Source organism: Hyperolius riggenbachi, chromosome 9, assembly GCF_040937935.1.
Source record: "Hyperolius riggenbachi isolate aHypRig1 chromosome 9, aHypRig1.pri, whole genome shotgun sequence".
NCBI lineage: Eukaryota > Metazoa > Chordata > Amphibia > Anura > Hyperoliidae > Hyperolius > Hyperolius riggenbachi.
Genome location: NC_090654.1, coordinates 229,198,306 through 229,220,383, shown reverse-complemented (window position 1 = coordinate 229,220,383; position 22,078 = coordinate 229,198,306). Strand labels below are relative to the sequence as shown.

General features: G+C 44.5%; 1 protein-coding gene across 1 annotated transcript in view; it reads left to right on the top strand.

Moving 5' to 3' along the window:
* Positions 1 to 380: 380 nt before the first annotated feature.
* ZFYVE1 (zinc finger FYVE-type containing 1) overlaps positions 381 to 22,078 on the top strand; it is a 34,717-nt gene continuing 13,019 nt past the window's right edge. Inside the window, exons 1-4 of the mRNA XM_068254111.1 lie at positions 381 to 2,496; positions 5,248 to 5,752; positions 15,996 to 16,210; positions 18,262 to 18,368. Of these exons, the coding sequence (XP_068110212.1) occupies positions 2,005 to 2,496; positions 5,248 to 5,752; positions 15,996 to 16,210; positions 18,262 to 18,368 (1,319 nt within the window). The 5' untranslated portion in view covers positions 381 to 2,004. The remainder of the gene's footprint in view (positions 2,497 to 5,247; positions 5,753 to 15,995; positions 16,211 to 18,261; positions 18,369 to 22,078) is intronic.

The window sequence follows — 22,078 nt, the reverse complement described above, 5'->3', positions numbered from 1 at the left end:
ATGGAGGGGATCCCAGGTCACCGGAGATGTGGCGAGTGCCACATAGGCTGCCAGGGGCTAGCAGAAGCCCCAGGTAGGTAGTTCTTATTTTATTTTTTTCTGCTCGCACCTGTTCTAGCTGAAATCTCTGTACTGTATATCTTGTTCGCTGAAGAACGTACCACCTACAGCAAAAATCTACTTGCAAATATTGAGCTACAGCGTAGGTTACATGATACGCATTCACCTAGTTTTTATTGAGGCTTTACCTATTGGTCAGTGGAAACTAACATTCCCGTCAGCCTTCAGTAGCCGCGCAGGTTGATGGGAGGGGAAGTTTATTGAGCCTGGTTATGAATAACAGAAAGAACAGCGGTAAACTACAACTCCCGGCGACCCGCGGGGCGGACCTTTGCGTGACGTTGTGTGTGTAATTCTGTCACGGTAAATAAGCCCGAAGTTCAGAGCGATCAGCTGATTGGAGGAGTCAGTGGGGACCTGACCTGGGAGCAGCCGTCTCCCCGTTTCATGAAGCTGTCCGCCTGTCTTCTAGGGCCCGGGTAACGTTGTGTGTCTCTCCAGGTCCAGCTGGGAAGCCCTGGCCGATGTCCAGCAGGAGCTGCTGTGCGATTCCTGAGTCACTGCCGGCTCCTGGCTCCAATTGTAAACAATAGGTGTCTGCAGTAGGTTCTTTATCCGGCTGATGTTGTGGATCCTTCTTCTGGCTCCGTCCTCCGCTTATTAGCAGCAGCAGAGCTCCGGTGCTTCCATAATAAACCTCTTCTGGCCTATGCTGCACAGCCTGCCCTGTCCTGTGTCTATCTGCTGTCATTCTTCTATTATTTATATCCGCCCCAGCTAGCTGCTTCCAGTGGCTCTCCACTTGTCTGTTCCATCACTATCCTTACATGAACACACAAGACCTGTTTGCTTTGGACTTTATTTAGGTGGAGCTGGTTTCTCACCTCTCATCACTGTGGATGTCCTCAGAAGACCCTGATCTGGCTGGATTCCTGTCCGCAGAAAAACTCAGAGTACTTGAAGAATTCTAGGCAGTCTGGAGAATTTTTTTTTCTATAATTTAATTTTGTTTTCAGAAGTTTCCTGTTTAAAAGTCTTCTTTTAAAAAGAACTGGGATCTCTTATATGTTCTCAAGGCTATTACACCCCATCCCGGTTTATTGGACTGAATGACTGATATGGAAATGGTGACGAAAGCTTTCCTTTAAAGAGAACCCCTCTTATAGAAGGCAAATTGGTATTTTAATACGCTAGCAACAAGTCTCCAAAAAGCTCATTTTTGTTTCAAAGAAATTTTCTGTAACTGGAGCAAAATTAACAAAATAATGCTACTATAGTGGATGGATTTTAGATTCTGGAATCTTGTGTGAGGGTGGTATCTTGGTAGATGCCTCCTATACTAAGCACAGCTCAACCATTTTCCCTTTGAAAGTACAGATAAACTATTTGATTATTATTTTTTCAATTATTAGCAGCCTGTGCTTTCGGAAGAACAACACTCTTGGCCTCGGGGAACAACTCTTTGCGGTCAACATGCTGAATAATATCTAAATGGTTATTATTATTCTTCCTGGTCTTACTGGATGAGCTGCCCAGTGACACATCCGTCGTCAAAACAGGAAATAGCATCTCAGGTAGCCCAGTTCAAGCTGCATTCTTAGCTGATGTCATTTCATCTTTGAACAAATCTTTTCATTAGCCATTCAAAAACGACATCTGCTCTGTTATAGTCAATTCTTTAACATCTGTATGTTTGTTTAGAGTTTGGTGAGGCCTCTAATTTTACAGGTGTAATATTTATATCTTTAATTGCTGATATATACATTCAGCCTGAATTTTAATTAACTTATATACATTTTTACATAAGCGGTTGTGCCACAAGATCGAACGGTGGTCAACAGAGCTGTATATATTTTTTTTCTTCGTTACATAAGATAACTATCCTGGACATCGTGAAAACTAACCAATTTGAAGCTATTTACATTTTCCGCCTAAGCATAGAAGATGAGCACCCAGGCAGCAGCTGTTGAAAGACCTGTAGGAACTGGTTTGATGTGCCAAGAAAATTATGCTTGTTCGGGCAATGATGAAGCTGTGTTTGAATGTGACGAGTGTAATACCTTACAGTGCCAACGATGTGAGGAAGTTCTTCACAAGCAGGAGAAACTCCAGAATCATGAGCGGAACCGTATACCACCTGGATATGTTCCTTTTTGCTCCTCATGTAAAGGGACGAATAATATGCAGAGCGGGACAAGTGGCACTAGGCAGCGGGCAGCTGTCAGGTGCCTGTCTTGTAAGATTGACCTCTGTGCTGACTGTCAAAAGCGTACTCACTCTGGAGGGAACAAAAGAAAGCATCCATTAACCTATTACCAAGCCATCAAGGCTCCAGAACCTCAGGAAGGTGGGATGTTGGATGATGAAACTCGAAGAAAGAAGATGACCGAGAAAGTTGTCAGTTTCCTTTTGGTGGACGAAACAGAACAGATTCAGGTATGGCATGTTTATATAGGTGAAAATGTACATAGATATTATGAATGATAACACTATCAAGCTCTAGATCTTCTCTTGTTGTGGCCTGTAAGCTTTTCATGGTATATTTGAGGACTCTGATTTCTGACTTGGATTTCAGGAAGTAGAAGTGTATGTTGTGTTTGGATTATACAGATCTCATGGCTCTGTATATTATTAGTAGGGTAGTAGATGTATTTAAGTGTTTGATTCTCTGCACTGCACTTTATATAGTTAAAAGTAACGTCCTGGCCCAAAAACTACAATGTATTCTAACTTAAGCCTGGTACACACCATGCACTGTTCACTTCAGAACCTATTTGAGTGATCACATTAATATTCAGATCAATCAGATATGGTAGAAAGCTAGTTTACACACGGATGTGGTTTTTCCAAATTTTTAGCAGATTTCCGATCATGTTTCTGTTTGGACATTGATAACAAATTTACCAAAAAGTCATACACATGATCAATATCTTCTAGCATGGGATTGGTCGTTGGCAATCAGTAGGATATATAAATATTATTATTATTATTATTATTATTATATTGTATGTTTTTTTTTTTTTTTTTCTTTTTCCCCGATCCAATAATTTTCTCAAATGGATGTAGGATCTGAAGTGAAAATTGTGTAGTGTGTACCAGGCCTAAAGTTATTTCTAGTGAGGAGGAAATCTAGTTCTCAGCTGAATTAGTGTCATCTTTTCTACCAACATTGGCGGGAATTCATTAATCTCATCTCCCTCAGGATGAACACAAATAATGTTAATGAAAATCTGGTGCTTCATGTATGAGGGAATGAGTCTCCAACACAATGTGCATCTCCCAGGGAAAGGGGTTGCCTAAGGTAGAGCTTCCCATCCCTGTCCGCAGGTACCACCTACAATGCATGCTTTATGGAAATTGACAGAGGTAGATAATCAGCTCTGCTGAGACACTAATTACCTTACCTGTGAGGCCCGGTGCACACCAAAAACCGCTAGCAGATCCGCAAAACGCTAGCAGTTTTTGAAACGCTTTTTCTTTTTCTGTAGCGTTTTACCTAGCGTTTTGCAGTTTTGGGAAGCGTTTTTGGTGTAGTAGATTTCATATATTGTTACAGTAAAGCTGTTACTGAACAGCTTCTGTAACAAAAAACGCCTGCAAAACCGCTCTGAACTGCAGTTTTTCAGAGCGGTTTGCGTTTTTCCTATACTTAACATTGGAGGCAGAAACGCCTCCAATCCAAAAAATGCCTCACCCCGGGAGTATGCGTTTCAGAATAACACCTCCTGCTCTGGTGTGAACCACCCCATTGAAATACATTACCCTAGCGTATCCGCAGCCGCAAGCGGCTGTAAAAACGTGAGAAAACCTGCTCGGTGTGCACCAGCCTTTTATTTTTGCAAAACATGCACTGTTGGTGGTACTTGAGGACAGGGTTGGGAAGTCCTGGTGTAACAGATCTTAGAGACAAGGGTAAAGTGGTTGGTCAAACTATAAAGGGAGCATAAAGTGTATAAATGCGTACTCTGCTAATGTAACCTGTGAGGATCTGATTGTCTAATATGATTCTACCGTTAAAATGCATGATCGGCATGTTGATCAGATGCGAATGCTGCTTCAGTGTACACGTGTGCAGTGGCTCTTCTGCATGCTCAGAAATTCCTGTTCCAGTTCCACGGTAATTGCCAGCATGTCTGATCACTGAAAGAAGAATGTTGTGGATTGTTTGCAATTTACTTCAGTCTTTTGAGCAGCCATGCTACTTGAGCAATAGAAGTATTAACATCCACACTCCTTTATTTTGATAATGACAAAAAGAAATGGTCCACGCCACCATAACACAGCTCAGTGTTCTCCCCAGAATTTCTTTCCAGCCGGGTGGCATGAAAAAGTAGCATGGGTAGGGTGCAATGAGAGAATGCAGGGCTAGCGCTTCTCTGTACAACTGCTTACAGCATAGGAGAAGGTGAGCAAATGACAGCCGGGTGCTCACCAAAATTAGACGGGTGGAGCACCCGGCTAAAAGAGCCTGGGGAGGACACTACAGCTAACATATTTCAGGCCCCAATGGATACTTGCACAGTTGTGGTGAAGGGTGGACATTGTCAGGGGTAATTTAAAGTTACAGTAGCAAGAAATGGTATGTGAAGCCTTTGGAATTATATGGGTGCCTGCACAAATTGGTCATAAAATGTGATCTGATCTTCATCTAAGTCACAGCAGTAGACAATCAGTCTGCTTAACCTAATACCACACAAATAATTAAATGTTTCCATTTTTTTGACCTCTACAAGAGCTAATTGGAGTGAGGTGTCAGCCAACTGAAGTCCAATCAATGAGATGAGATTGGAGGTGTTGGTAACAGCTGCCCTGTAAAAAAAAACAACACATACCTTACCTTCCCTGCCCTTAAATTGACTAATATTTTTGCTTGGCGGTCTTCTGTATGCCTATTAATAACATGGCATTCCCCTGATCTGTGAAATCTGCATAGCAAGGAAATTCTCCCTGGAGTTCCCCAATATTCTGTTGATTTCACTTTTATATGTGATCTAATCCCTGTGTAGTTTTTGCTGTAAATGTAAATTACATTCTTTAGAACTTGTATAACCCACTGGCAGATTATAGTTTGTTCAGTTTAACCTTCTAAGTAGAGTTGTTGTTGTTATTATTATTATTATTATTATTATTATTATTATTATTATTACTCTTAGCAATGTATGATGTGGTTTTTGTCTGACTTCACAGGTGGAAGATGAAGATGAGTTTGTGAAAAAATTGGATTGCAATGCAGAAGACTTACTGAAAGTCGTGTCAATATTTGGCAACACTGGTGACGGCAAGTCACATACTCTTAACCATACATTTTTCTATGGGCGTGAAGTTTTTAAGACCTCCCCAGCTCAAGAGTCCTGCACGGTTGGTGTCTGGGCAGCTTTTGATCCCGTCCATAAAGTTGTAGTTATTGACACAGAAGGACTTCTTGGAGCCACTGTTAACCTGAGTCAGAGGACACGATTGCTGTTGAAAGTCTTAGCCATTTCTGATCTAGTCATTTATAGAACACATGCTGATCGTTTACACAATGATCTATTTAAGTTTCTTGGTGATGCATCTGAAGCCTACTTGAAACATTTCACTAAGGAGCTGAAAGCTACTACTGCTCGCTGTGGGTTAGATGTTCCTCTTTCTACTCTGGGGCCTGGAGTCATCATCTTCCATGAAACCGTACACACAAAGCTGTTGGGTTCAGGTAACCTTTCAAAATTTTATTTTAAAGCATATCTATTGTTTCTTTGCCCATTCAAGTTATACAGTTAAAGGACACCTGAAGTGAGAGGGATATAGGGCGCTTAGTACCTGGTTCAAGTCCCAGCCAGGGCACTAACTGCATATAATTTGTATGTTCTCCCTGTGTCTGCATGGTTTTCCTCTGGGCATTCAGGTTTCCTCCCACATATCAGAAAACCTAAATATACGTTAATTGGCTTTCCCTAAAATTGGTCTAGATTATGAGCTCCATTGAGGGAAAGTTAGTGAGAAGATTACATACTCTGTAAAGCGCTGTGGAAGATGGCGAGGATATATAAATACTAAAAATAATTTATTTTTAAACAATACCAGTATCTTTTTGATTTGTAGTTACAGATTGCCCAGCAAGCTCATGATGAACCAGAACACCTAGGAGTGTGTAATGGGTGATTTTAGTAAGAGGGCTTTTTGGTCCTTTTAAGCCCCTTACACACTCCAATGAGTTCTGGTTCACCATGAGTTTGCTGGGTAATCTATAACTTTGGGTGTTTTAAATCCTACCCCATAGAGCCATATTAATCCATGCCATGCACTGATGAGGACCAACCAATCCGAAACAGTCTGTGTGAATGTTGGATTAATGTGGCTCTGTACAGGGCAGTTTCTAGGCTAAATTGCACCCAGGGTGAGGGTGTAAAAATTGCGCCCTCTTCCCCCCCCACCCCCGTGGACTCGGGAACCATTACTATTTAAGAACAGTCACACAGCCACAGGTCACAAGTAGATCTGCCTACTTTCTAGTGACCAGCCACTCATCCAGGAGGAAGCAGGAAAACATCCAGGCGAGGAGAGCCCGGAAAGCCGACTCCTCCATGGGTGCCGCGCAATCACAGCCTGCAGTACCGATACAAGACATCAGGTGTCATCACAGGGTGGTGACATTATGATGACTTGAAGTCTGACACAGGCAGTCGTCAAGGAAGGTGATTGCGCTGGTAATCTTCTTTCTTCTTCCATTTGGCTGCACCGCACGTCACCAGCTCCCTAGCGGTAATGTCCTTATGCCTGCGCCCCCCTTCATCTACTTGCTGGTCTGCACCCAGTGCGGTCGCCCTGCCCGCACTGCCCAAGAAACGGCCCTGGCTCTGTACAGTTAACGAGTTGAGACATCATTGCATTCCAGCGGTTCTGGAGGTGTGGTTAGCTTTCAGGGACAACAAAACGGAAAATTGTTACTTACCTATCGGTAATTTTCCTTTCCCGATGCTTACATGTCATCACACCTGGGTAGATGCCCCGCCCACTCTACCCCACAGGATCTCAATTAGTATAAATTTTGGCAGTTGCTGGCCCCCCCAGTCTCCGTAAGCCTCGACTTACCGAAGCTCACAGGAAGGGAGGGACCAGTGTGATGACATGTAAGCATCGGGAAAGGAAAATTACCGATAGGTAAGTAACAATTTTCCGTTTTCCCTATGCTTCCATGTCATCACACCTGGGATTTAACTAGGAAATAAGAAGGGAGGGACACCATTTTTGATGCTTAATCAAAGAAATATTTAATTATCCATATGTTGTGAATTTTCCAGTACAACCTTACCAAACATTAAAGTAGACTGAGAAGACAAGTCCACCCTATAGTGCCGCATAAATGTGTTAATTGATGACCAGTTAGCGGCCTGACACACTTTCTCTGCGGGTACTTTATTTAAAGCTGCCCAAGAAGTTGACATACTCCTGGTGGAGTGGGCATTTAATTGTCGAGGGGGTTCTAGTCCCTCTGATTTGTAGGCGGTTTGAATAGTTTTCACTATCCATGTAGATATTGTTCTGGCGGAGGCCGGTTGGCCTTTGCGATAGCCTGCTGGGATTACCCATAGTCTATCAGTCTTCCTTATGTCCGCCGTTAGGTGTAAATAGTCCCTTAGTGCTTGCCCTACATCAAGAGGGTGAACGTCCACCCCTTCTTCTTGGGTAAATGTTGGAAGTGTCCATTCCTGGTTGAGGTGATGGGTCGATGTTACCTTTGGGATAAACTGCTGAATAGGTCTGATCAGTACTCGGTCAGGGAAAAAGGTCAGGTATGGTTCGTTATATCCTAACGCTTGAAGCTCCGACACTCTTCTCGCTGAGGATATTGCTACTAAGAAAACAGTTCTTAAAGTTATGTTCCATAGCGAGTTGTCTGTTACAGGGTAAAAGGGTTGTTTTGTAAGGGCGTCTAGGACTAAGGGTAAGTCCCATTTTGGAAAGATATTTCTCTTTGGGGGTTTTATCTTTAGTACCCCCTTTAGAAACTGTTTAATTAAGGGATTTAAGGCCCATTGGGTGCCCGTCATTGCTGATAGGGCAGAGACGTGCGTCTTCAGCGTGTGGTATCCTAGCTGCATAGTTAGACCTCTCTGAAGGAACTCGAGAATATGATAAGGTTCCGGTTTTGTAGGTTGGAAATGCAGTTCCTGTGCTAGGTTTAGAAACTTGGTCCAGACCCTTTGATAGGTGGCATTTGTAGTAGGTTTTCTTGCGCTGAGAATAGTCTTGATTACTTCTTGTGAGCATCCAGCCAGTTCCAACCTCCTCCCTTCAACAGCCAGGCCATCAGATTCAACCTCTTGGGATTCGGATGGAGGACTTCTCCCTGTGATAGTAGTTCCCTGTTGTCTGGGAGAGGCAGAGGTGACTGTAGCCTCATTCCCCATAGTAGGGGGAACCATGGCCGATTCGGCCAGTACGGAATTATTGCAATCACTAGGACCTTCTCTTTGTGGAGTCTTGATAAGAAGCGTTGTATCATAGGTATTGGGGGAAACACATATGCTGTTGTAAAGTTCCAGTCCGCTGTCAGTGCATCCACTGACAGGGCTTCTTTGCAATAAACTCTGGAATAGAAGTGTCTGCATTTGGTGTTCGATGGCGTTGCCATCAGGTCTAGTTCGGGCTTGCCAAGATGTTTGCATACCCAGTGGTACACCTCCGTGGACAGGCTCCATTCGTTGTTGTCCAACGTGTGTCTGCTCAAATAGTCCGCTAGAATATTCTCCTTCCCCGGTATATGCAATGCTGACAGATTCCACAGATGTTGTTCCGCATATTGGAAGATAGTTGCCGTCTCCTGGAGTAGTGCTATACTTCTTGTCCCCCCCTGTCTCCTTATATATGAGACAGCCGTGCTGTTGTCTATACGTAGGATTACCGTTCTGTTCTGAATCAGATGAGTGAAACTCAGGAGTGCCTGGTAAACAGCTCTTATCTCTAAGATGTTCGACTGTGTGTGAGGATCTGTGTTTTTCCAAAGGCCCTGCGCTGTTAGCGTGCCACAGTGTGCTCCCCAGCCCCGTAGACTGGCATCCGTGGTAATTGTGATCGAGTTCGTGACTTCGATCAAATGTCCTCTGGATAGGTTGTTGATATCCGTCCACCATGCAAGGCTGTTTTTCATCAGAGTGGTGATCTGTATTGACTGATTCCAGTTTTTCTTGTTCCATTGAGTTAAGAAACCCCATTGGAATGGCCTTATATGCCAATGTGCCCATCTTACTACTTGAAACGTCGAGGTCATTGAACCCATTAGACTGACACATTGTCTTGCCTTCAACTCGTTCAGGGAGATGACTTGGGTTATTTTCTGTATCAGCGATGCTATCTTGTGTTGTGGCAGACTCACTAAGTTCTGTTTCGTTTGAAAAAATGCCCCCAGGAAAATCATTGATTGGGTCGGCTCCAATTGGCTCTTGTCTTTGTTTATTCTCCAACCAAAGTGAATGAGTGTATCTAGGAGAATTCCTTTCTGGGTGGTTAACGTCTCCTTGTCTGCCGCCAGTAAAAGTAGGTCGTCCAAGTAATGAAACAAGCGCAATCCCCTTGTTCGCAGAAGGGCTACTAAGGAGAGCAGGATCTTGGTGAAGGTTCGTGGTGCCGTACAGATTCCGAATGGTAAGCAATTGAACTGATAGTGACTTGGGCCTATTGCAAACCTTAGATATTTCTGGAATCTCGAATGTATGGGGACGTGCAAATAGGCGTCCTCCAGGTCCGCCGAAAGCATCCAATCTGATTGTTTTACTACTTGAATTATCGAATGCAACGTCTCCATTCTGAATTTCTTGAGTTTTATGTGTCTGTTTAGGTAACGGAGGTCGAGGACCGGTCGGTAGTCTCCAGTTTTTTTGAGTACAAAGAATAAGGGGGAGTAAACCCCCTTTTCCCTCTGGTGTTCTGGCACTGGCACCACAGCTTCTTTGTCTAGAAGTGTCTGTACATATTCTTGTAGAAGGAGTGCTTTCTCTCGGTTTCTTGGAATCCTGGTTGGTACGAAGTGTGCTCTTGGAGGTTTTTTCAGGAAGCTCCAACGATGTCCCTGGGTTATTATCCTTATTACCCACGGGTTGTTTATTTCTTCCATCCAAATTTGTCCGAATTTCTTCAATCTGCCGCCTACCGGACAAGTTTGGACGGCCCTCCTGTCAAAAAGACTTCTGTTGGCTAGGGGCTGAAGTAGTGGTCTTCTGGCGTGTAATTCTTTGCAGATTGCTGTGACTGCTCTGCCAGTTTTTCTTGAATTCCCTGCCCGGTCTGTATGATCTGGCTGCTCGAAGTCTTGACTGTTGGAACCGGTTTGCTTGATAATTAGGTTTTCTATTCTTCCTGTCCTGAGGTAATAGTCCGGATTTACCCCCGGTTACTCTCTGGATAGCGTTTTCTAACTCCTTCCCGAATAGGTTGTCTCCATCATAAGGTATTTTGCACCATTCTTGACGTGATGACTGATCAGCCGACCATGATTTAAGCCATAAGGCTCTCTTTGCGACTACTGATGACGCCATAGTTCTTGCTGTACATCTTATTATATCTACGGCGGCTTCCCCCACATAGTCTGCCGTCAGGTTGAAGTCATCAAGAGCTCTTATTATAGCATCTTTGTCGGCATCAGCTCTCACGGCGTCTTCTATATTTATAGTCCACGCTCTGATCGCTCTTGCTACCGAGGTTAGTGCTACCGCTGGTTTTGTGGCACTACCCGCTAGAGTATAGATTTTCTTCAATTCGGAATCCATTTTTTTCTCCATCACATCTTTAAATGTCGTTACATTGTCCCTTGGCAGTGTGATATGCTTCGCTAGTCGGGTGACCGATGCGTCCACTGTCGATGGATTATCTAAAGACTTTGAATTCTTGGCTTTCATGGGATATAGTTTCGTGAGTCGATTGTTTAACGGCGGTTTCTTGTCAATCTTCTCCCATTCCTCCTTAATGATCTCCGCGATCTCATCCATCATGGGAAATGAGGTAGTCTTTTTCTTAAGGTGAGTATAGTACTCCTTATGCTTTCTGGAACTGGTAGAGGGTTGTTCTTCATCCGAACTTTCCCACTCAATTGCTTCCCTTATTGCATGCAAGTACGGCTGGACTAGGGCAAAGTCAAACCCTCCTGCAATCTCCTCCGACTCATTAATCGTGGTAGATTGTTCCGTAGACTGAGGCGCCTGAGAGGGAAGTGTTGCAACATATTCCCTCATAGACTCTTGCACAGCGTCTTTTATCATCTGTGTAACGTCCATAGGAGTCTGTGCCGTCTGTCTAGCCATGTCAGAGAAGCATGATCTGCATACGCTTTTGTCTGGCAAAGCTTCCCTGTTGCAGGCCCAGCAGGTCTTGTGCGAGTGGCTCCTGAGAGGGGATCTGCTTCTTTCTCTATAGTCAGTACTGGGGACATTGGCCCGTGTCTTTGACTTGGATCTCGACTTTTTCTTTCGATGTTTTCTAGGACTAAAAGAGACACTGTATAAGTATAGTGTCTGTCACTATGCAGGGCTTAAGAACCTACCTTAACCCCCCCCCCCCTACCTTGAAGCCCTGTGCTGGTCTGCTGGGTGCGCTGGAGGATCCATAGAATCAGCTAACACAGCTGAAAGGAAGAAACACAGATAGGAGAGTTTCAGTAAACATACAGAAAATACTCTCTGCGTCGCATAGGGCGGGCAGGAGAGGCACCTACGTCTAAGTTGTTCACTGGTCCCCGAATGAGAAGCTCCCGGCTGCTGCAGCTCCATCGCTTCCCGCCCCGCATCCGCGTCCATCCTCTACCCCTATGCGCAGAGAGAGAGAGGAACCCAGCGAGCGACCGCCGCCATAGTTTTAAATGCAGAGCGTGGCGCTGAAAGATACAGCCTACCCACTTCCGCCTACGTACGGCCAATCAGGGGAGGTAGGACGCGGAGCGCCTTCTGGACCCTGTAGGATGCGGAAATGCGAGCTGGAGCGCACGCTAGAGCAATGCGGAAGTCCAGGGAGAAGACAGAGGCGGACCTCCCTGCCCGCACAGCGAGGCAGAGCCACCACCGCTAGCAGAGGGAAAACAAGGTGAGAAGGGATCCCCAGCTTAGCTACACTGCATTTAGCAATGTAATACCGAACCTAGGTACCGGGCGGCCGAAAGGTGGGGGGCGCAACCCGCAGGTTATTTAAACCTTAATAATATACCTGCGCCCCCCGTTCCCCCTGAGAGCCAGCAGAGTGGGGGATTCCCCAACTAATTTATAGTTGCAATGGGAAAGGAAAAAAAAAAAAATTTCACTGTAAAAACAGTGTGGCAGGGGGGGAAAAATAAAAAAATTGCAGGCAAATCTTGCCCTACTCACGTAGACCCAGTAGACCCTGTGAGGTGAGGAAGTCGAGGACAAAAAAAAGACTGGGGGGGGGCCAGCAACTGCCAAAATTTATACTAATTGAGATCCTGTGGGGTAGAGTGGGCGGGGCATCTACCCAGGTGTGATGACATGGAAGCATAGGGAAATGGAAAGTTTGCACATTCAGCAGTGATGCATTGTGGGAGATCTCATATGCTAACTCCAAACGGAACAATCCCAAATGCCTTCTGTTTTAAGGAGGCAAATTTCTGTTTTTTATTCGTAAATAGCAGTACTGCTTTTTCGTTTGTAATGTAAGTTCTGCATAGTTTAGAAAGGGGTTAAAACGATTTTTAGTTTGACCAAATGAGAAGAATTCACAGCTCATTTTTAGACTATGTTCACGCTTGACATCCCATAATATAATTCTGAAAATAAACTATAGACAAAACTTTTTGCTTACATCACTACTAAATATTGGTAACCGAGCAGGAGGCGCAGCTGCAGGTGAGACTGCCCTAATGTCCGCCGCTTCTCCTTTCAGTTTTCCCATCTGCCACTGCATCCACAGACAGGGAGTAAGCCAGGCAAATATTGTAAAAACAGTGAAGCACGTAGCATGGAGCGTCTCATGTGCGGGTTTTCCCTCTATGCATAACTGGCTTTGTGCTACTGTGCAGGCGCTTGCCATACTTGCACCTGCACAGTGCACCCACACTCGTGTACAGACAGTAGCGTGGCCATGAAAAAGTGAAGGGTCCTAGAAAGCCGTGCGAGTAGTGGAGGACTGGAGAATCCCCTGGGTTATCTTATTATACCACACAGCCTTAGCCTTTGCTTTGCATCAAACAAAACTCAGATGTAAAATCTGGTAAGGAATAATGTAACAGAATGCCTAGAAGGAATATCTGTATTTTTATAGAACATCAGTGTGAACAAGCCCGGCGGACATACAAACCTTTCAGATAGTGTCCTGGTTGGGATTTGAACTGGGATTTCCACTACGCCACAGTAACGCCGCACCCCACAAAGTTTCTTTGAGGTCCCTTCACATATAGCACTTCGCGGTACTCTTTCCCAACACAACACCAGCAGCTTGCCGCAGTAGCCATTCATCTCAATGAGACAGGACACCGTACCTGTGGTGTGACATGATGTTGCGAAAGTGATTCAGGTGACACAGAGGCTACAGAGCATTGCCAGGCGCTACCGCCCAGCACAGGATTGCATGACAGTCAATGTTACTGCAACAATCTCAAGTGTGCACGTGACTCGGGACAGACGCAAGTGATGTCTGATGTCTCTTGTATACACGTTCGGGGGTGGGGGCATGCAGATTTCCCTGTCCGATGACAGATAATCCAGCCACTCCTACATTTGTCAACCATCCTGTAAGCAGTAGTGATAGTGTTTGAATTCAGAACATCATCCTGAATTCACCTGACCACCACAGTCCAGCACCATCCAGCACTGACCCTGCCGACGGGGTCAGGGGGAGGTCACTTAATTTTGCTTCACTACACGTTTCTCGTGATTCCATGCTTCCTCCTTCCAAAGCCAAAAGGAAAAAGGGTCAGAGGTACATTAGATGAAACGCGCTGTGAAGTGCAAGTAAGTGACCTCCCCCTGACCCTGTCCACAGGTTCAATGCTGAATGGTGCTGAAGTGTGGTGTTTGGGTGAATTTGGAAAGATATATTCTGGGTTAAAATATCAACACTAATAAGCAGATAAGGATCAATGAGACTGCTGTTAGTCAGCAACTCCTGAAATTGCAGTTACAATGTTATTCTCTCATCCTTGGCATTGGAATAGCACAACAAAACATGTAAAACCTCTTCTTCTTTTTTTTTATTTTTTTTATTTTTATTCCAATTATCAAAAAAGTGCTGCATGCTGCTACATTTTTTTTTTAATCGGAATAAAAAATGTTATTGTATAAAAAATCGGAATCGCACGTAGTGTGCAAGAGGCCATACTCTGTATAAGAATACAACAATGCCTCGTCCATTTTCTTATCCATTTGATTAAATGGGAGTTGTGTGGCTTCCAACCCAATATCCCCCACTTTAGCTTTGTGACCGAATGACATTTATTCAGTTAGGCGGGTGAAAGCAGGAGTACCAGTGGCCTCTCCTAGTCTTGTGAACACCACCCCCGCTTTACAAATAATCCTATTATCACAACATAACACTGTATTTCAATACGTAAAAATAGTTATGCTGTCAGATAACTCTCTTTCCAGTTATGAAAGCTGTAGAGGTACGAAAGTTTCATTGGAACGCTTCAGTGAGGAATATGGCCATAGCATGTGATCTATTTATTTCTATGAATAAAGATCTCTGCAAAGGCAGGTTTTACTACTTACAGTGAGGGAAGTGACTAACTTCAGTATTATGTTCCTGGTATAAAGCCAACAGCGTGTTTACGCCATGTATCTCTGAATCCTAAGCTGTCTTGTCCACTGGTGTAATGACAAGCTCATGGTTCAGGCTGAGTCACACGAGCTGTTATAAAAAGTCATGATTTGTCACACTTTTTTTGTTTTGTTTATAGTGTTTGGGAACCATTTAGAACTTGGTACCCAGCATATAAATGCATTAAAACGCTCAATATTAATGACAACCTAGAAATGTTGTGATATCCAATCTTTAGTTTAAAAGTCTATTTTGATAAAAGGTCTGTAGATTTCAAATTGGTATTTCAATGTTGGGGGGGATGTGGGCAGGTTAAATGCTGACTATCTCCTTAATAAAAAAGAAGAAAACAAATCTGTATGGTGGCATGAGTGGAAAATTCTCTTAAGAGGCAACCCAATTACCTTTAGTAGAATATAATACATTATTCAGGGTGAGCACATATAGTTGCCAATCTCCATTTGGATGAACTGTTCCACTCTTTAGGGCTGGTTCAGACGGACACTTGCGGAGCGTTTACCGCAAGTGTTCGGAATGTCGCGGTAAACGCTCCCATTCAAGTGAATGGGAGCGTTTACACCGAGCTTTTGCGCGCTTTTACCCGAACGCGGCGTTCGCGACCCGATTTTCGTTAGCGTTTGAGCTGCCCCTGGAAGCGACATGTTGCTTCCAGGGAGCGGCCAACCGTGGCGGCTAATGTTTCCCTAGGGGGGAAAAAAAACCGCGACCGCATCGGAACGCGACCGAAGGCTACTGAAAGCCTGAACGCGCAGCCGCCGCAACGCTCCCAGACGCAACGCTATGCAGACGTCCGTCTGAACCAGCCCTTACATTGTCATTTTAAGTTTGGCTTAGTACTGATATATGTAGTAGATAAGAATTCCGCTGCACTGATCTCAGGATAAAAGTCCAATTTGTATTGAAGCAATTGTGGACAAACAGCATACAGCTCACGCGTATCGGGGCAAACTTATGGCTCCTTAGTCATAGCTATGCCATAAGTTTGCTCCGATATGTGTGAGCTATATTGCTGTTTGTCCACAATTGCGTCAATACAAATTGGACTTTTATTCTGAGATCGGTGCAGCGGAATTCTTATCTACTACATTTTCCTGGCTTCTCCCGATCACAGTAGGTGCAGTGGTTGCAGCGACCTGTTTCCTGGATAGTGCTGATATTATATGTTTGTACTTCTGTTGCAGAAAAGGCTTCAGAAATGCCAGAGAAGGTGATTCAAGAGCGTTTCCGTAAGCTTGGCCGGTTCCCAGAAGCCTTCAGCTCTATACATTACAAAGGGACGCGAACCTACAACCCTCCCACTGATTTCTCAGGCCTAAGACGTGCTGTGGAGCACCAGCTGGAGAACAATACCACCCGATCATCCCGTCATCCTGGGGTCATCTATAAGGCTCTGAAGGTAACATATACACACAGTCCATCAAACCATATTCTTCTGTTTTTTCTTTCTGTCCTACAGTTCTATAATTTTGGGAACCAATTTTGTACATTTTAATAAAACATCTCTTATTTGACTTCTAATGACCAACATATGTTAGGATGGCCATACATTAGTTGATCTGCCATTAAATGAATCCCTCTCTAATCCGGACTCATCAGAGCAGGATCTATTGTCTGCCCATACACCGCACACCGATTTTAGCATGAAATCTATTGGAAATTATCCTGCTGCTGCCCTATACATTTACTTATCTAATCAGATTTATCAGATAAATCTATCAGATTTATTTCATGTAGCTTCCTTCTCACCATATTCTCTGCATACTCTGTGAATTTGGAAACGTTATACATTTCTACTGGGTCTCCAGGCCTCTCCCTCCCTGAATGCCAGGCTTTTCCATACCCTTAGATAGGTAAGAAGGATGCAGAGAGGCACACTTGTCCTAGTAATAACTTCGGGTGCATGACCTAGGATGCTAAGCAACATCCAAAGTAGTATCACAGTAGTAGAAAGGTTGGTCAGCACACCAGCTTCTTCAATGAGCAAGGTTTAATCAATCACATGTCAACACTAAGATTAACAGTGCAGTTTGTCTGCACTGTTCTGATGAAGGGGACCCCTTGTGGCCCCGAAACAATTGTTAACCTTAGTGTTGACATGTGATTGATTAAACCTTGCTCATTGAAGAAGCTGGTGTGCTGACCAACCTTTCTACTACTGTTTTCCATACCCTTGTCTTTCCTCCTGGGACTACTGACAAATTGGTTTGGTTGGCTGGCCTTAATTATCTAATATTTAAGGATTTCCTAAAGTTAGGTAAATTGATTCTTCTCGCCACTTTGGCTGAGGATATCCATTGCAGACCTCAGTTCTTTCACCTGCAGCAGATTTATCATTATTGGTCTTCCTTGTGCCTGCTGATGCCACCTTTACTTCTTTTGAACGGTGGTGTCTTGACTGTTGCTTAGAGGGCGGATTTATATGAGCTGCTTGACATCTGCCCTAAGCAATACCATGGATCTGATCCTGGCTAAATGGGAAGAGGAATTGGGTACTGCACTGTCTCCTGCCAGGTGGATGCGTAGTTTTGAGACCCTAATGAACAGTACTGTAGTTACTCTTATATTACACACACACAGGGCTTACCTTACCCCGTTTCGGAATTCCTCTATGTATCCATTCATCTGACTTATGTTATAGGGGTTGTGGCCCACGTGGTTCTCGTTACCACATGTGCTGGTCTTGTCAGGTAGTTACCACCTTTTGGTCTCAAGTTTGTGACCTGATTGCCCAAGTTTTTCAAGTTCCTATTGATAAAGATCCATTGATCTTTTTATTGGGTAATAAGCCCAGCTCTTTGAAACATCCTGCACATAGAATGGTCCAGCACCTTGTGAACAGTGCTAAGGTTTATCTAGCCTCTAGCTGGAAGAGTTCTTATTTAGATGTCAACCATGTTCTATCCCGGGTCAAGACCACAATGATCCATGAACAGGTGATAGCTGTTGCTGAAAAACCTGGACCCCGTAGGTGGACTACGCGGATAATGCTGGGTTGCGATATTTGTTGTTTTCCTGATCCTTTCTGGGCCTTTTGTTTTTTGGTTGGGGCCTGTTTTATGTTCTGCCCTGGGATTGCTAGAGCCCTTTATTGGTTTTTATTACAGCCCTACTTAATTGCGCTGTTTTAGTTGTCTGAGAACTGTTTGCTATTGATAAATAAGCTGACTATTGTGTCCTTACTATAGGCCATTTGGTTTTTTTCCTTTGTTCCTTTTTTTTTCTTTTTTCTTTTTAATTTTCTGGTATATCTGGCTGGACAATTTATACCTTGTGGTTTATTGTCTAATTGGACATCAGCCCCCTGCGTGGGGCCACTTTTTTTTTTTTTTTCTTCTGCTGGTATGTTGTCTCATTTGCTCTTTCAATTAGAACATATTTAAACAAAAACCCATTTCATAGAGTGTTGTTAAAAACTACATTTTTTATTTTTACATGTCTGTTTTCCAGGCCCTGAGTGACCGCTTTAGTGGTGAGATCCCAGATGACCAAATGACCCATAGCTGCTTCTTCCCTGATGAGTACTTCACCTGCTCTTCTGTGTGTCTCAGCTGTGGGTGAGTCTTCACCTTGTTCAAGGCTGAAACCTGAATGAGTGAAGTGTGGGTTTAGGTTTCGGAATATTGATCTTCTCTGCTGTGAGCTGGTTCTATTTATATTTTCTCACACAAGAGCTCAGCTAGATCTCCCTGGCAGTGTGCTTGAAATCTGTGTCACTAGAACACGGTGTCCTTCTTTTGCTGTATTGACCTATTATCATTGTCCTTTTAGTACAGAATAAACAATATATTCAAACGCCTGTTTCTTCAGTACAAACAGTGGATACAGATTAAGTCATGAACATTTTTCTTTTAATACGCATGATTAGTTGGCTCTGTTAGCAAATAATTACATAATCTAACAGTTATTTGGTACTTGGTTGGATTTTGAGAGAGTGGATGGTGTTGAAACACCCCATGTTGAATCTTTGACATCCCTACAAGTTCTGGATTCTTTTAACTTCTGCTGCCTGCTTCACGTGTGTAAACCAAGTAAACTATCTTGTAGTGCCTTCTAAAAGCAGCATGACTGCTAGTTGGTGATTACATATGATGTCAGAAGTAGTCGTATTCAGGCTCTGAGACATACGCACTCCACCTACACGTATTCCCACCACTACAACTAAACACCACACACGTCCAACATTAAAGAGAACCTGTACTGAGTAAAAATATTTAAAATAAACACATGAGGTAACTTCAAATGAACATTCCATAGTTACCTTGCCATCAGTTCCTCTCAGAAGCTCACTATTTTCTTCTGACAATGATCCCTTCCAGTTCTGACATTTTGTCAGAACTGAAATATATCAGTTGTGTCAGGTATATGTCAGTTGCTGTCAGTTATAGCTGAGAGGAAAACTGATGTCCATGTTTCCCTATGGCTCAAGTGGGCGATGTTACAGTTAAACTCTGTGCTGACCAGAAATCTGTTATGGGTAATGGCCATTTTCAAAATGGAGGACGGAAAATTCCCTTGATCACAGTCAACAAACAGGACGCAGGACAGGAGAAAGAGACTGAGGAGTAGACTACACGGGAGGTAAGTATGACTTGTGTATGCTTATTTTGGCTTTTAATTTTCAGTTCAGGTTTTCTTTAATCTATGCCCACATATATAATGCCCCGATCACTGGACACTGAAAACAGATGGTCAAGATCAGCAGCAACAAAACATTAGTTATATTGTAGCATCTTCCTATGTATGTCTGTTTCACCTATGTATCCAGTATTGCTTTACTATCATTTATTATTTGTATTATTTAAAACATGTATTTTTATGCTTAAAGGAATACTGTAGGGGGGTCAGAGGAAAATGAGTTGAACTTACCCGGGGCTTTTAATGGTCCCCCGCAGACGTCCTGTGCCCGCGCAGCCATTCACCGATGCTTCGGCCCCGCCTCCGGTTCACTTCTGTAATTTGACTTTAAAGTCTGTGCCTGTGCAGTATGCTCCTGGTGACATCAGCGGGAGCGAGGACACGGCAACGCAGGCGCAGTGGTTTTCAGACTTTAAAGTCTGAAATTCCAGAAGTGAACCGGAGGCGGGGCCAGAGCATCGGTGAGTGGCTGCGCGGCACAGGATGTCTGCGGGGGTCCATTAGAAGCCCCGGGTAAATTCAACTCATTTCCCCTGACCCCCCCCTCCCCCCCCTCCCCTTACAGTATTATTATTATTATTATTATTATTATTATTGTATTTATAAAGCGCCAACATATTACGCAGTGCTGGAGAATAAATATACAATGATACAAGGATGACAGACATAGGGTTATACACATAGAACAAAGTTATACTTGCAAATTGTACAAAATACATGATCATGCAATATGGGCTGGTTAGGTAGGCCCAGTAATACAAGTACAGGCTGTCATAGGACAGGAACACATGATCCTGTAGGTTACACTAGGGAGTGGAGGACCCTGCCAGAGGCTTACAATCTGAAGAGAGGGGTGGAAACACTAGGTGGGGCTGTTAAATATTCCTTAGAGAGTTACTGTGTGGTAGGAGGTGGGTAGGCCATCATAAAGAAGTGGGTTTTGAGGGCTTGCTTGAATGTGTTGAAAGAGGGAGCAAGTCTGATGGGTGGTGGAAGGGCATTCCAGAGGGTGGGGGCAGCTCTTGAGAAATCCTGCAGGCGGGCATGGGAGAGTGAAATGCGTGGGGTGGTGAGGCGAAGGTCGTTGGAGGAACGGAGGGGGCGGCCTGGTGTATACCTGTGAACAAGCTCCGATATGTAGGTAGGGCAGGTTTTGTGCACAGATTTATACGCCAGGCATAGAATCTTGAAACTTATCCTGAAACGGATAGGGAGCCAGTGCAGGGATTCACACGGGGAGATGTGGATGCAGAGCGGTGCGAAGAATGGATGTCTTGCAGCCGCGTTCATCACTGATTGAAGGGGGGCAGTGCATTTCAGGGGGAGGCCAGAAAGGAGGGAGTTACAGTAATCAAGGCGGGAGATGATGAGGGCATGGATGAGCAGTTTGGTCGTGTCCGGGGTTAAGAAGGGGCGGATCTTGGAGATATTACGGAGGTGGAAATTGCAGGCTCTAGTGATGTTTTGGATGTGTGGGATGAAGGAGAGGTCAGAGTCCAAGGTGACACCCAGACAGCGGGCCTGGGAGGTAGGGAGAATGGTTGTGTTGTCGATTGTGAGGTGGAAATCTGGGAGAGGTGCAGCAGCATGGGGTGGAAAGATCAGGAGCTCAGTTTTGTCTAGGTTAAGCTTTAGGAACCTAGCTGACATCCAGGAGGAAATTGCTGAGAGACACGAGGAGACCTTGTTTATGGTGGTGGATGAGAGATCGGGGGTATGGAGGTAAATCTGAGTGTCATCTGCATAAAGGTGGTAATTGAAGCCCAGGGAGGAGATAAGCTTGCCAATTGAGGAAGTGTATATGGAGAAAAGAAGGGGGCCTAGAACAGAGCCCTGGGGGACCCCAACTGAGAAGGGGGCAGGGGTTGAGGAGGAGCCATTGAAGGAAGTGGTGAAGGAGCGATTGGATAGGTAGGAGGAGATCCAGGCCAAGGCAAGACCATGGATGCCCATGGACTGTAGTGATTGGAGGAGGAGGGAGTGGTCAACAGTGTCAAATGCTGCAGAGAGGTCAAGGAGGAGCAGGATGGAATAACTGCCTTTGGCCCTGGCAAGGGTAAGGTCGTTGACCACCTTGGCGAGGGCTGTTTCAGTTGAGTGTGCAGGTCGGAATCCAGACTGTAGGGGGTCAAGTAGGGTATTGGTGTTGATGTTTTGGGTAATGTGTGGGTGGACTAGGCGTTCGAGGAGTTTAGAAGCATAGGGAAGGAGGGAGATTGGGCGGTAGTTTGAGGGTAGGGATGGGTCGAGTGAGGGTTTTTTCAGCAGGGGAAGTACAGTGGCCTGTTTGAATGCTTTGGGGAAGATGCCTGTGGAAAGGGAGAGATTGAACAAGGTGGTGAGGACTGGGGCCAGGTCAAAGAAGTGGGGACGAAGAGTATTCGTAGGTACCGAATCACAGGGAGAGGATGTGGGGGGGGGGGGGGGGGGAAGCCACTAGCAGCAGGCTGACTTCATCAATGGTGGCAGGAGCAAAAGAGGCAAGGGGTGGATGAGACAGGGGAGCAGCTGGGAGGGAAGGCAAGGGGACAACCTGAGAGGCGTTGGGAAGGGAGGGATGGAGGAGGGGAATTTCATTGCGTATTGTTGCAATTTTAGTGGTGAAGTGGTTGGCAAAGTCGTTGGCTGA